Here is a 12,478-nt window from a genome sequence, read left to right on the forward strand (position 1 = left end):
ACCAATTTCTGGAGGATAAAAGTAGCCAATACTGGAAATTAACTGCTCTGGGTGTAGATAGCATTTCTCTATATATCTATTTATGCTTAAAAAAACAAGGTGGGTTAAATACCTTCTCAAAAGCTGTCATTTTCCTCCACAGTGCGTCTGGTCGACAAAAATCCAAGACTTGGTTCAAACCTTCAAGGCCTGGGGCTCTCCTCTCCCTTTCCCACCCGGCACAGCCAGCAGGGAAGGGGGGGAGCTTTGTCCCGTCCCCCTGCGCCCACCCCAGCCCCACCTGTGGCCAGTTCCAGCCGGGGGCTGTAACACCCACAGCTGCTCCCTGTGAGCCAGCGGGGATCTCCTGCACCTGCTCATGGGAGAAAGGCTCGGCCTCTTCCCCTTCCACCCTCACCCCCGGGATGCTCCCGGCTCTGGAGCTGCTGGTGGCCGTGGCAGGAGAGCGCCGGTGCCCGGCTGGCCCAGCCGCCGCGGCAGCTCCGGGCGGGCACAGCCCACCCTCGGCACAGGGCATCGCCCCTGCACTGCTGCTGCTCCTGCCCCCGCTACTTCACCGTGGGGTGCACCCTGTTCTTGGCCCGCAGGGGCCGTTTCCTCCTGGCCGCGCAGGCCTTGCCCGCTGCCCCCGTGGCCGCGCTGAGCCCTCGGCTGGCCCGCAGCAGCCGGCCCGGCACGGCCCCGGCCCCGGCCCGGCAAAGGGACGGCGGCTCCGCGTCCGGCCCCTCCGGGGACGGGCCCCGCTCCGAGCAGCCCCCCTCGGGTCCCTGGGGCCTCCTGCGGGCGCGGCGGCTGCGGGAGAACTCCAGCAGGTGCTCGATGCGGGACACGTCCTCCGTCACCCGGTTGACGCGGTCGAACTGCGCCAGCAGCATCTCGAAGAGCGAGAGGAGGCGCTGGATGTCAGCGTCCACCTCCAGGCTGTCGCGGGCGCTCAGCACCAGGCTCAGCCCGTCCAGCTGGCTGGAGGACGTGGAGGTTCTGGAGCTGTCGGAGGCAGCGCTGGGAGTGGGGCCCCGGAAGGATTTGGAGTCGCTGGAGTCTCGGGAGGGCAGTGGCTCCATCCCCTCGAACCTCACCTTGTGGCGGAACTAGGAGGGAAGAGGAGAAAGGGGCAGGGTTAGGGCAGGAGCTGGGAAGTGGGAACATTCCCAACGGCACCCAGCTAGTCCTGATGTGACAGGCATGGGCTGGATCCCAGATAAAGCCACTGTGGGGCTGAGAACGGGCAGCTGATGCCTGTACAGCTCCCCATCTCTCTTGGGCCACTGCTCCAGCCCTCGCCTGCCAGAGGAACCCAGCTGCAGGGAAAGGCTCAGCATGGTGGATGCTGCTCTGTGCCACCGGGCTCCTCCTCCACAGAGCCCCCAGGCTGCCCTCACCTCCTTGGCTTTGCTGAAGCCCATCCACATCTTGAGCCTGCGCACGAACAGCTCGACCATCTCGTAGTCCTGGGGCTCGAAGGCGGGCCGGTAGAGCTCGAAGCGCATCTCGCGGTAGCTGTGCAGCAGCACCGCCGCCAGCAGCCGCAGCAGCAGCCACACCTCCAGCACGATGTAGCTGCTGCAGAAGAGGCAGCAGAGCCCCGAGGCCTCGGGCAGGCAGGGTCTCAGGCTGGCACTGCCCCGCAGCAGGGCCAGCAGCAGCAGCAGGCTGCTGCCCACGCTGCGGAAGGACTCGGAGGAGGAGGAGAAGAGCTGCAAGACAGAGGAGATGTGATGAGCAGGGAACAGCAGCAAAGCATTTCCCTGACCCCCAATATCCCCTCCCACACGGGCCCTGAGGAGTGGCCACAAATGGGCTGGGACAGGAGCAGCCCCTGGCCAAAGGTGCCGGTGGCACAATGGGCACTGAGTGCCCAGAGGACACAGGGGCTCTGCTCATGCCATGCCATGGTGAAGGTAAGGGGCAGCAGGGCCACCAGCAGCCCCTCTGTGAGGGAAGGGGACAGGGGTGGTTACCAGGAAGCCGAGCTGGGCGTAGGCCAGGAGGAGGAGGGCAAAGGCCACCCCTGCAGCCATCAGCTCCTTCATGGATTTCTGGAAGGTCTTCCCGAACACTGACCACTGCCGGACGAAGCGCAGCTGCTGGGCAGCCTGGGAGGGGAGAGCAGGGAGTTACAGCAGAGCACAAACACCCCACTCTGCAGAACCATCCCATCAGCCACACTGGGCTGAATTCCCCAAGGGAATGGTGGCCGCAGAGATCCAAAGTGCACAGAGACAGACATGGCCCCCTCCCCTGGCAGGGCTGTGCAGGGGTGACAAGCACAGGAGGGCCAAAGCACCCAGCACCCACGAGCTGCTCCCCCAGCCCACGTGTACCTGCACGGTCAGGAGGAAGAGGAGGGACGCGGCCAGGCTGCTGAAGACAGAGCTCAGGAAAGCCACCTGGTAGAAGTTGGTGAAGCCCCTGCGGTTGCTGAGGTACCTGAGCCACTGCTGGTCAGCCAGGGTGGCCTGGCTGAGGTGCACCAGCACCGTGCATGTGGTGAGCAGGATGAAAACCCACTGGCTGTAGTTGCCCCACAGGGTGAAGTAGGCTCTGCCTTCCTTCTTGATGGCCAGAGACTCCGACACCACGAAGTACACCACAAACAGCATGAGGAAAACCTGGGGAAGGAACAGAGAGGTCACCAGGAGAGGTTATAGAGAGATGACCAGGAGAGGAGGAATGGACAAGTTACCAGGAGATGAGAGGACAAGTCCTGACTGCTATGCTGGACTGGGGGTCAGCAAAATCCTCCCAAACCAGTCCAAGCTCCACCGCTGCACACCAGGAGCACCTCCTGCATCCTGCCCTGCCTTCCTCACTCATCCAGAGCCCCAGCCCCTCCTGAAGCTCCCCAGGGCTCACACCCAGTGCCCCTGGCGCAGGGTGGCACCACAGCCAGGCAGGGTGACAGAAGTGGGGACAAGTGTCCTCAGGCAGAGCAGCTGGAGTGAGCAGCCTGGGTGAGGGGCCCTGCAGAGGGCACAGGGTGCAGGGGAGGCCCCCACTGACCATCATGAGGAGCTGCAGGGTGACACCCCCGCTGAGCCGCAGCAGGGGGAAGGGGCTGATGGTGACAGCAGCGATGGCCTGGCCAGCCCCAGGAAACTCCAGGCGCAGGGTGACAGCCACGTGCAGGTCCACGCTGGGGTTGTACTGCAGCAGCTCCACAAACACTGCCCGGCTCCTGCAGAGGGACAGCAGCAGCTCAGGGGCTGGGACAGCAGCAGCTCTGTGGCCACTGCTGGCTGGGACACGGATCCTGTGCCCTGAGCAGCAGTCCTGAGGAGCCCAGGTGACAGCAGGACACTCCCTCTGGCCCTGCCACACTCACATGTTGTCAATCCATGTGTGCTGCTGCAGGAATTCCAGCTGAGCACGGCCCTCCTCCAGGGAAGGGCCCAGCTCCTGCACATAGCCACTGCTGTCATAGAAGGAGATGTAGCCCCAGTACCAGATCCTGCAGAGGAAGAGGAGCTGTGGGTGAGGCTGAAGGACACTGCTTGCTCTCCTACGTGGCAGGCCAGGATCAAGTGTGCAGATGTAGATCCTGCCCCTCAGGATTTATTTCACCAGACAGATTATAGGGGTGCAATGATCTACCTCAGTGTTCCCAACCTCAGAGCAGACCTGAGCCCTGTGGTGGCCCAGACTTGCATGGAGATGGGGACAAACCAAAGAAACCAAGTGACATTTATGTCCTGCCCAGGGTTCAGGACAACCCCCTGTCACCTCCTTGAGCAGAAATCTGGGCTGCTGGGTTCCCCTGCCCTGTCTGTACAGAGCTGAACCCTCTCCTCCCAGAACAGCACAAGGCTGCTGCTCAGGCCGTTTGGAATTTCTGTATCCATCCACCCTTTGCCAGGCTCAGGGGCTGAGGTGAGGGCTGGTAACAACTCAGAGCACCTGTAAAGACCTCAGAGAGGTCTGTAAGGGTCCCTGGAGGAGGTGCAGGGGTGGGAGCAGGGGTGGGAGGAGGCAGGGCAGCCCTTACCCTGCCAGGTCAGGTGCTGAGTGTGCCCACGCTGCCGTCCCATTCCCGGCTGTGCTCTCCCAGCCCACTCCATAGTCAGCAGTGGCAAAGGTGTGCTGGTCAGTGCAGCTCTTCTGGGCACTGCCCATGGCCTGCAGGATGTCCTGGGCACTCTGCTGGCACTCAGCTGGAATGAGAACACCCTGTGAGCCCAGCACAGAGCTCACCTTCCCTCCAAACCCCTCCACACTTCTCCCCATGAGTGCACCAGGGTGAGGAATGTGCCTGTACAAGTAAGGGATTCAAAAAATGATGGATATCAGTAATAAAAATAGAGAGCTGTCCAATTTAGGAGTTATGATATGTCCATGCCACCAGTGGATCAGCTGGGTACAAGTGGAGCAGAACAGAGACATCCCAACTGGCCTTGGGTAACTGTGGACCAGCACTGTGGTCCCTGGATACATGACTGGCTTCAAACTGAGAGAGAGCAGGGTTAGATGGGATATTGGGAAGGAATCTTCCCTGTGAGGGAGGTGAGGCCCTGGCACAGGGTGCCCAGAGAAGCTGTGGCTGCCCCTGGATCCCTGGAAGTGTCCCAGGCAGGGCTGGACAGGGCTTGGAGCACACTGGGCTGGTGAAAGGTGTCCCTGGATGGACTTTAAGGTCCCTCCCAGCCCAAACCATTCCAGTATTCCATGATCCACTGCCCCAGTTCATTTCTGCAGAGCAGAACCACTGTGCTGCACCCAGAGCTGCCCATTTCACCCCTCCAGGACTGTCACCACACTGTGACAGCAGAGCCACCCTCCCTGCCCTGCCTCCCACCTGTGTGCAGGCGGAGCTGGCGCAGCCGTGCCGTGCCCAGCGTGGTGCTGTGGCTCTCCTGGCCAGAGCCATTGTTGTACAGGTAAGGGAGGAACACCTGAGACATCCACAGCCAGAACTGATCTGACCTGCAGGGGGCAAGGTGAGACATTGCTGAGTCAAGGATGCAGAGACTTTGGGGAATGAACAAGCTACACTGATGTGCACTGAGAGCCCAGGGCAGTGTCACACCCTCAGCCCAGCGATCCCCAGGGCCAGACTGGGCTGCTGGCAGCTCCCAGGGGTGTGGAAAATCAGCTGGGAACATTTAATCCAGTTAAAGTCATGTGCAGAGCAAGGAAAGGCAGACTTGGACAAGATGTCATTTCTGATTCCCGTGACCCTGGTCATGGCTACAACTGGTGGCTGTAATTTCTGGAGACAGAAAAACTCTTGTCCTTTAGAGCAGCTCCAGAAAGATCAACATCAGCTCCCATAGCCCCTTCCCACTAGGGAAATCACTAAACCTGAGAGAAATTAAACCTCTCAATCCCCAGAGGCCCCTCTGCTCTCCAGGGGAGCAGCAGAACCACAGAGACAAACAGGATTTGCTCACTGCTGTGGAGCACCCAGCTCCACATGGGCACCAAGGAACCTCTTGTGGGACAGACTGTGGAGCACAAGCCCAAGAGATGACCCCCCTGACCCTCCCAGGGCTGGCAGGTACCTCTTGATGAGCAGGAAGTCGCTGCTGCCCAGCTGCTGTTTGATGGAGCTCTGCAGGAGGAAGGCTCGGCTGGTGCGGGAGGCGTCGCCGTAGTTGGTGAGCAGGACCACCAGCAAGAACATCATGTAGATGAGAAAATTCTGGGAAGCAAAGATTAAAAAAGGGATTCAAAATGGAAGGGCTGGATCCCAATCCTGCAGCAGAGCAGTGTTTTCCACAGCAATGCAATAGGATCAGACACAGATTAAGAAACTGAGGCAGAAGTTGGAGCGATGCACTCAGGGCATCCCAGCTGGGCTGGGAGAAGTCACACTCAGGTGTGTCCGAGCCCTGGCCACCAGGCAGCAGGAGATGGCCCACCTTGAGCATCCTGTGCAGCAGTTTGACCTTCCTGGCCTCCTCCTTGGCCTGGAAGAGGGCAAATCCCTGCGGGGGCCGGACTTTGCTGATCCTCTCGGACACGTGTTCCACACAGGGCTGCTCCACCAAGGTGTCATCCTCCTCTGGGTGCAGCCTCTTGGCAACCAGGGAGAAATAGAGGGCTTCCAGCAGCACCTGGGGCACAGGGAGAGGAGCACTGAGCCTGCAGGGACCTGTGCCACCTCAGCCTTCCAGCAGCACCTCCCTGGACCTTCAAAACCAAGTGCCACCAGCCCTGCCACCAGCCCTGCCTCTCCTGCTGCTGCTGGTGTCCACATCCTACCCTTCCTGAGGGATATGGGGGTGGGAGAGACCATTCAGTGCACACAGTGTCCACTCTGAGCCTAAGCTGATTTCTTTGTGGAAGGGGCTGCCCAGGCAGTGGGGCATTCACCATGTCTGGAAGTGCTCAAAATCCACACGGATGTGGCACTTGGGGACATGGTGAACAGTGGTGGTCCTTGATTAACTTAATAATTTTAAAGGGCTTTTCCAGCCTGAACAATTCCATGACTGGGATTAGTTAGAACAGCTGCACAAGTTAATTCCAGCTGTTAATTCCACATACAGGTCTGTACTAGAGCACTGGTGCCATGCTCACCTTCAGGGGCTCCCAGAGCAGGAACGACGCCAGGAAGCTGAAAATCCCTGAGATGAGCCACATGAGAGCCACGCTGGAGGAGAAGCCCACCCCGATCCAGACGGAGACGGCGGCGGAGGCGGCGAGGAGCAGGAGGCTGATGGCGTGGGCCAGCAGGGAGCACCAGGGCGGCAGCAGGCGCTTCCTGAACGCCGGCTCTGCAACTGCGAGGGGCAGCAGAGGGACAGCAGGGTCAGCATCACTGCAAAGGCTCCCCGTGGGCACAGGAAGGGCTGGGCTCAGCACTCATCCCAGCAGAGAATCACCAGCCCTGGTGAGTTTGGAGGGATCATCCCATACATTTCTATGAGTGGTGGCTGCAGAGGGAGGAGGGAGCAGGGGACACTGCAGGGACTGTCACAGCACAAGTGCTGGCCCAGGGCTTACTGAGATCCAGGCTCCAAGAGAAGCTGGCAGGAAACAGCAGCAATATCTCAGGCAGGGCGCAGCCCTCCTAAGGCTGCTTTTCTATTTTATTTCCCATTTTCCCCACTGTGCCTCCACAGTGCTGTACTGTGGGATGGGCCCTGTCCCTGCATACCCCGGGGGCACAGCCCTGGTACCTGTCCATGTGGATTTGGCTGATCTGCTCACTTCCCTGGGAGGAGGTGCCACGCTCTGCCCTTTGTCGTTCAGCCTCTGCATCATGACAGTCTCCACCTTGTCCCCAAACACGCTGGACCTGCCAGGCACAGGGGGAGCCTGCTGAGAGCTGTGCCACTGCTGCCTCTGTGCTGAGCAGGCTGGCACCAAGGGGGCTCAATTCCAGTGCCACCACCAGTGCTGGGACATCACACACGTCCCCAAGGCACAGACACTGCTCTGGGTCTCATGGACAGGGCCTGATATTCCCTCCCTTCCCTTGGGCTGCTGGGCTGCCAGCCCTGGTGGTCAGGGTGCCCAGCAGGGTGTCCTGGGCATGGTAACACAACAGAGATTTGGGTAGAATCTCCTTCTCCCTCCCATCAGTGCCATGAAGAGAGCCCTCATCCCAGCACTTAGCCCACAGTCCAAAAGACACAGCTGTGGCTCTAAGAGATGTTCCAGCTTGCTCCTGGAAGGGTGGCAGTGCCCTCCTGGAGCTGTGGCAGGAGCCATGGCCAGCAGGGACAGAGTGACCCATGGAAGTGTCCCAAACCCAGCTCAGCTCAGCTGGGTGTGAGGGCAGGGGCTGGGAGGCTCTGGCCCCCTGGGGCTCTGCTCCCCAAACACTCACAGGCCTGAGATCAGATCTGTTTCTGCCCTCATGTATGGCCCCAGGTCCTGGGAGTGGGAGATGCCGCTGGCTCCATCTGCCAGGATCTGCCGGATCAGATCCTCATCTGGGGAAGAGAGAGCACAGACAGGGTTGGCAGGAGCTCAGCACCCAGCACCATCCAGGGCATGGCTCAGCCATGTGCAGGAGCTGGGGATGAAGAGGAGAAGGGTCACGGTGATGTCCTCCCTGAGACAGCCTTTCCCTGCTCCTTGTCTATCCCAGCTTAGCCACAGTGCTGGGCAGGGAACTGCTGGTTCAGAAGGTCAAGTTCTTCTCCAGCCACTTCCAGAGGCTCAGGAACACACTGTGGCTTCAAAACCAGGGAGGAAGTGCTGGTTGCTTGCAACATTCCCACAGGAACAGACCTCTCCTGGCACCCAGTCTGTTGGCATCATGGGACCACCTACCTCAGTGTGATGCCCTCCAGGATTTCTGCTACCCCAGACTAAAATCCCCACTAAGCAGACACAAGCCTCCTCCCCTGCTCTCCAGGGGGTGGCCAGTGGTGCTGGCAGCAGCCCTGCCCCGAGCTGGGGGGCTCACCTGAGGCTGAGAAGTAGCGGGGCTGTCCCTGGTGAACCCCAAGGGACAAAGTGTCCTCCTCGGTGGCCAGCGGGGCCTCAAGCCCCAGGTGGCGGCTGGCCCGGCCTCTCTTCAGCTTCTGGATGGTGTTGCCCATGATGGAGGGGTCACTCAGCAGGTCTGGCCAGCTGAGCAGGGCCTCACTGGAAGGCCATGGCACCAGGCTGTGGGAAAACATGAGTGAGAGTGGTCAGGAATGAGGGGAGCACAAGAAAAGGAACTGAGTGGGACTGTGGGAGCCAAGCCCAGCCCAGCAAAGCACAGACCCAAATCCTGCTGGCTCCATCTCCAGAAACCCACTCACCTCTTGGAGTCCTCCAGGAACAGATCTGTTTTGGTTTGCTCAGAGAAGGCCTGTGGGGAACAGAAGGGTTTCAGGGAGGTGACACAGGTTTGTGCCTGGTTAAGGCATTGAACATCAGGAGTTCCTGAGCTGCTCTCAGCTCCAGGAGCCTTCCCAGCTGTGGGGAGGGAACAGTTACCTCTGCCTGGAGCCCCGGGAAGGTGGGGAAGGAGCTGTCAAGGATGGAGGAGTCCAGGTAGTTGTCGATCTCCAGGGACTGCTGGTCTGAGTGAGTCACTGTGTGGCTGATGGAGACCTGCAGGGACCACAGGAGGGACAGAGGTGACACTGCCACCAAGACCAGGCACATGCCCATCCTCCACTGCCTCCCAGACACCTGTAGGCACACCCAGGGCCATCCCAGGTGCAAGCTCCCAGGAAGCTCCCAAGTCTGAACTTTTCCTGTGTGCTCTCAGCAGCATCAGTCATTTGCTGCTCATCAGTCCCCGAGCAGCTGGCTGCAATACTTAATGGGGCTGCTAATTGTGCTTAACTAGTCGGTAAATCCCCAGCTAAACCCTGCTCAGCTGCCTCAGCACAGCTCTGTTCAGCCAGCTGAGCTTGTGCCCAGGGCAGACATTAGGGAGGCTCCACTGAGCAGCTCCTGGGCTCCTGCCTTGGGCATTTGGGTGTCTGTCATCACACACACTGAAATTCTGAGGAGGAAGGGCCTCAACAGCTTCTAAAATCTGCTTTTTGGTGCCTGAGCACTGACAGAGGCCAGCAGTGATCTGATCTCAGGGAGGGAGGCACAGGCTGGGGAAGGGTCTGTCCCTGGTGCAACACAACCAGGCAAGTGCAGAGCCCAGCTAGAAGAATGAGGTCCCAGGAAAGGCAGAATTCAGCCTCCCAAAAGCAAACCTGGTGGCCTCCCACCCATGTGAGCAGCATGCAACCATCCCTCCTCCTTACCTTGCCACGAGCCATCCGGAAGAGAAATAAAATGACCAGGTAGAGAGGGTAAACCACCACACTGGACACCAGGCCAACAGCCACCGTGTCCACACTGACAGGGATCAGGCTGGAAACGGCCACGTTGCTGCAGGGGAGCAAGAGGGTCAGAAACAGGTGTCAGCAGGGGCACTTGGGGTGCCCAGGTAAGCAAGCACAGCAGGAATTCCAGATGTGCAGAGGAGAAAATCAGCCTGAAAACCAGAATCAGCCTGGCTTTGGTCATTCATTGTCTGTGAGTCCTTAAAATGGGGAGGGCAGACTCAAGGAACAACCAAGGAAGTTTTTCCCAGGGACTGGAAGATGTGTCCTGTCCCAATGGGACAGGAGGGCCCCGGGAATGGTGGGACCGGCTGGGGACACACCTGAGGTGCACAGTGCCCATCATACACCTGGGGTGCACAGTGCCCATCACACACCTGAGGTGCACAGTGCCCATCATACACCTGGGGTTCACAGTGCCCATCATACACCTGAGGTGCACGCTGCCCATCACACACCTGGGGTGCACAGTGCCCATCACACACCTGAGGTGCATAGTGCCCATCACACACCTGGGGTTCACAGTGCCCATCACACACCTGGGGTTCACAGTGCCCATCACACACCTGAGGTGCACTCTGCCCATCACACACCTGGGATGCACAGTGCCCATCACACACCTGAGGTGCACAGTGCCCATCACACACCTGGGGTGCACAGTGCCCATCACACACCTGGGGTGCACAGTGCCCATCACACACCTGAGGTGCACAGTGCCCATCACACACCTGGGATGCACAGTGCCCATCACACACCTGAGGTGCACAGTGCCCATCACACACCTGAGGTGCACTCTGCCCATCACACACCTGGGATGCACGCTGCCCATCACACACCTGAGGTGCACAGTGCCCATCACACACCTGGGGTGCACTCTGCCTATCACACACCTGAGGTGCACTCTGCCCATCACACACCTGAGGTGCACTCTGCCCATCACACACCTGAGGTGCACTCTGCCCATCACACACCTGGGGTGCACAGTGCCCATCACACACCTGGGATGCACAGTGCCCATCACACACCTGAGGTGCACAGTGCCCATCACACACCTGGGATGCACAGTGCCCATCACACACCTGAGGTGCACGCTGCCCATCACACACCTGGGGTGCACGCTGTCCATCACACACCTGAGGTGCACAGTGCCCATCACACACCTGAGGTGCACAGTGCCCATCACACACCTGGGGTGCACAGTGCCCATCACACACCTGAGGTGCACTCTGCCCATCACACACCTGAGGTGCACAGTGCCCATCACACACCTGGGATGCACAGTGCCCATCACACACCTGGGATGCACAGTGCCCATCACACACCTGGGGTGCACAGTGCCCATCATACACCTGGGGTGCACTCTGCCCATCACACACCTGAGGTGCACTCTGCCCATCATACACCTGGGGTGCACTCTGCCCATCACACACCTGGGGTGCACAGTGCCCATCATACACCTGGGGTGCACTCTGCCCATCACACACCTGAGGTGCACAGTGCCCATCACACACCTGAGGTGCACAGTGCCCATCACACACCTGGGATGCACAGTGCCCATCACACACCTGAGGTGCACGCTGCCCATCACACACCTGGGATGCACAGTGCCCATCACACACCTGGGATGCACAGTGCCCATCACACACCTGAGGTGCACTCTGCCCATCACACACCTGGGGTGCACTCTGCCCATCACACACCTGAGGTGCACAGTGCCCATCACACACCTGGGATGCACAGTGCCCATCACACACCTGAGGTGCACTCTGCCCATCACACACCTGAGGTGCACTCTGCCCATCACACACCTGAGGTGCACGCTGCCCACGGCGCCGTACCAGACGGCGTTGGCGCAGAGGAAGAGGAAGATGAGCAGGCAGCAGCAGGTGGCTCTCTGCACGCGGGTGAAGCGCGAGCGGGGCGGGCGGTCCCACAGTGACAGCCACACGTGCTTCTCGAAGAACCCGCGCTGCAGCTCCGCCACGAAGATCCGCCAGAAGCTCCTCAGCTCGCTCTCACCTGGGACAAAGTGACACACTCAGGGAGCTGCAGCGCTCTGGGGACATGGCTGAGCTGGCCACATCTGTCCCTGGAACTCCAAGGTGGCCTGGAGCACCAGGAGCAGCTGAGGGAGCTGGGAAAGGGGCTCAGCCTGGAGAAAAGGAGGGAGCAGGGCTGAGAAAGACCCAGGGGATGTGGGGCACTCACTGGCAGCAAACACCTCCCTCTCCACCAGGCCATCGTTGTCCTCACTCTCCACCGACAGCCAGTCGTTCACCAAGAAGAAATAACTCTTGCTGCTCTGCAGGTCCCGCACGATGACGTGCTGCAGGTACCACGAGGGGCTCAGGCCTGAACAGGGGCGGACAAAGCAATTATTTCATAGCACACATTCCCTGTGTGAGCCCCCAAGGCTGAGGGGGCCACATGAGCACTGTCAGTGGGACAGTGACACAATTGTCACCAATGGGCACTGCACAGAACCCATGAGGGGAGCGTGGCACAGCCAGGTCACCCAGAGGTGACATTCATGGTCACAATTGCATCCTCTGTGTCAGACCTGGCCAGTCTGTGAGGGAGACTCCATGTCCCTCCTGAGAGGAATGAGGGATTTGTCTTTACAAACAAGCTGTGAGTCTGCTGGTAGATAAAACCAGCATTGAGAGATGAAAGAAACAATGGGAAGGATTCCGCTGATAGATGAATGGGAAAAATATATTTGCCTTTACAAACAAACTGTAAGT

At 59.6% G+C, this 12,478-nt stretch overlaps 1 protein-coding gene across 1 annotated transcript in view; it reads right to left on the bottom strand.

The window, feature by feature from the left end:
- Nucleotides 1-457: 457 nt before the first annotated feature.
- Nucleotides 458-12,478, bottom strand: part of PKD1 (polycystin 1, transient receptor potential channel interacting) — a 74,250-nt gene continuing 62,229 nt past the window's right edge. The window contains 19 exon segments of the mRNA XM_079321186.1: nucleotides 458-1,091; nucleotides 1,383-1,697; nucleotides 1,962-2,096; nucleotides 2,325-2,612; nucleotides 3,004-3,178; nucleotides 3,326-3,451; nucleotides 3,986-4,151; nucleotides 4,793-4,920; nucleotides 5,499-5,638; nucleotides 5,859-6,053; nucleotides 6,520-6,722; nucleotides 7,122-7,240; nucleotides 7,775-7,880; nucleotides 8,360-8,562; nucleotides 8,703-8,752; nucleotides 8,881-8,997; nucleotides 9,654-9,780; nucleotides 11,543-11,753; nucleotides 11,943-12,086. Of these exon segments, the coding sequence (XP_079177312.1) occupies nucleotides 549-1,091; nucleotides 1,383-1,697; nucleotides 1,962-2,096; nucleotides 2,325-2,612; nucleotides 3,004-3,178; nucleotides 3,326-3,451; nucleotides 3,986-4,151; nucleotides 4,793-4,920; nucleotides 5,499-5,638; nucleotides 5,859-6,053; nucleotides 6,520-6,722; nucleotides 7,122-7,240; nucleotides 7,775-7,880; nucleotides 8,360-8,562; nucleotides 8,703-8,752; nucleotides 8,881-8,997; nucleotides 9,654-9,780; nucleotides 11,543-11,753; nucleotides 11,943-12,086 (3,491 nt within the window). The 3' untranslated portion in view covers nucleotides 458-548.

The sequence above is a fragment of the Erithacus rubecula genome (assembly GCF_903797595.1).
Source record: "Erithacus rubecula genome assembly, chromosome: 17".
NCBI classification, from domain to species: Eukaryota; Metazoa; Chordata; class Aves; order Passeriformes; family Muscicapidae; genus Erithacus; species Erithacus rubecula.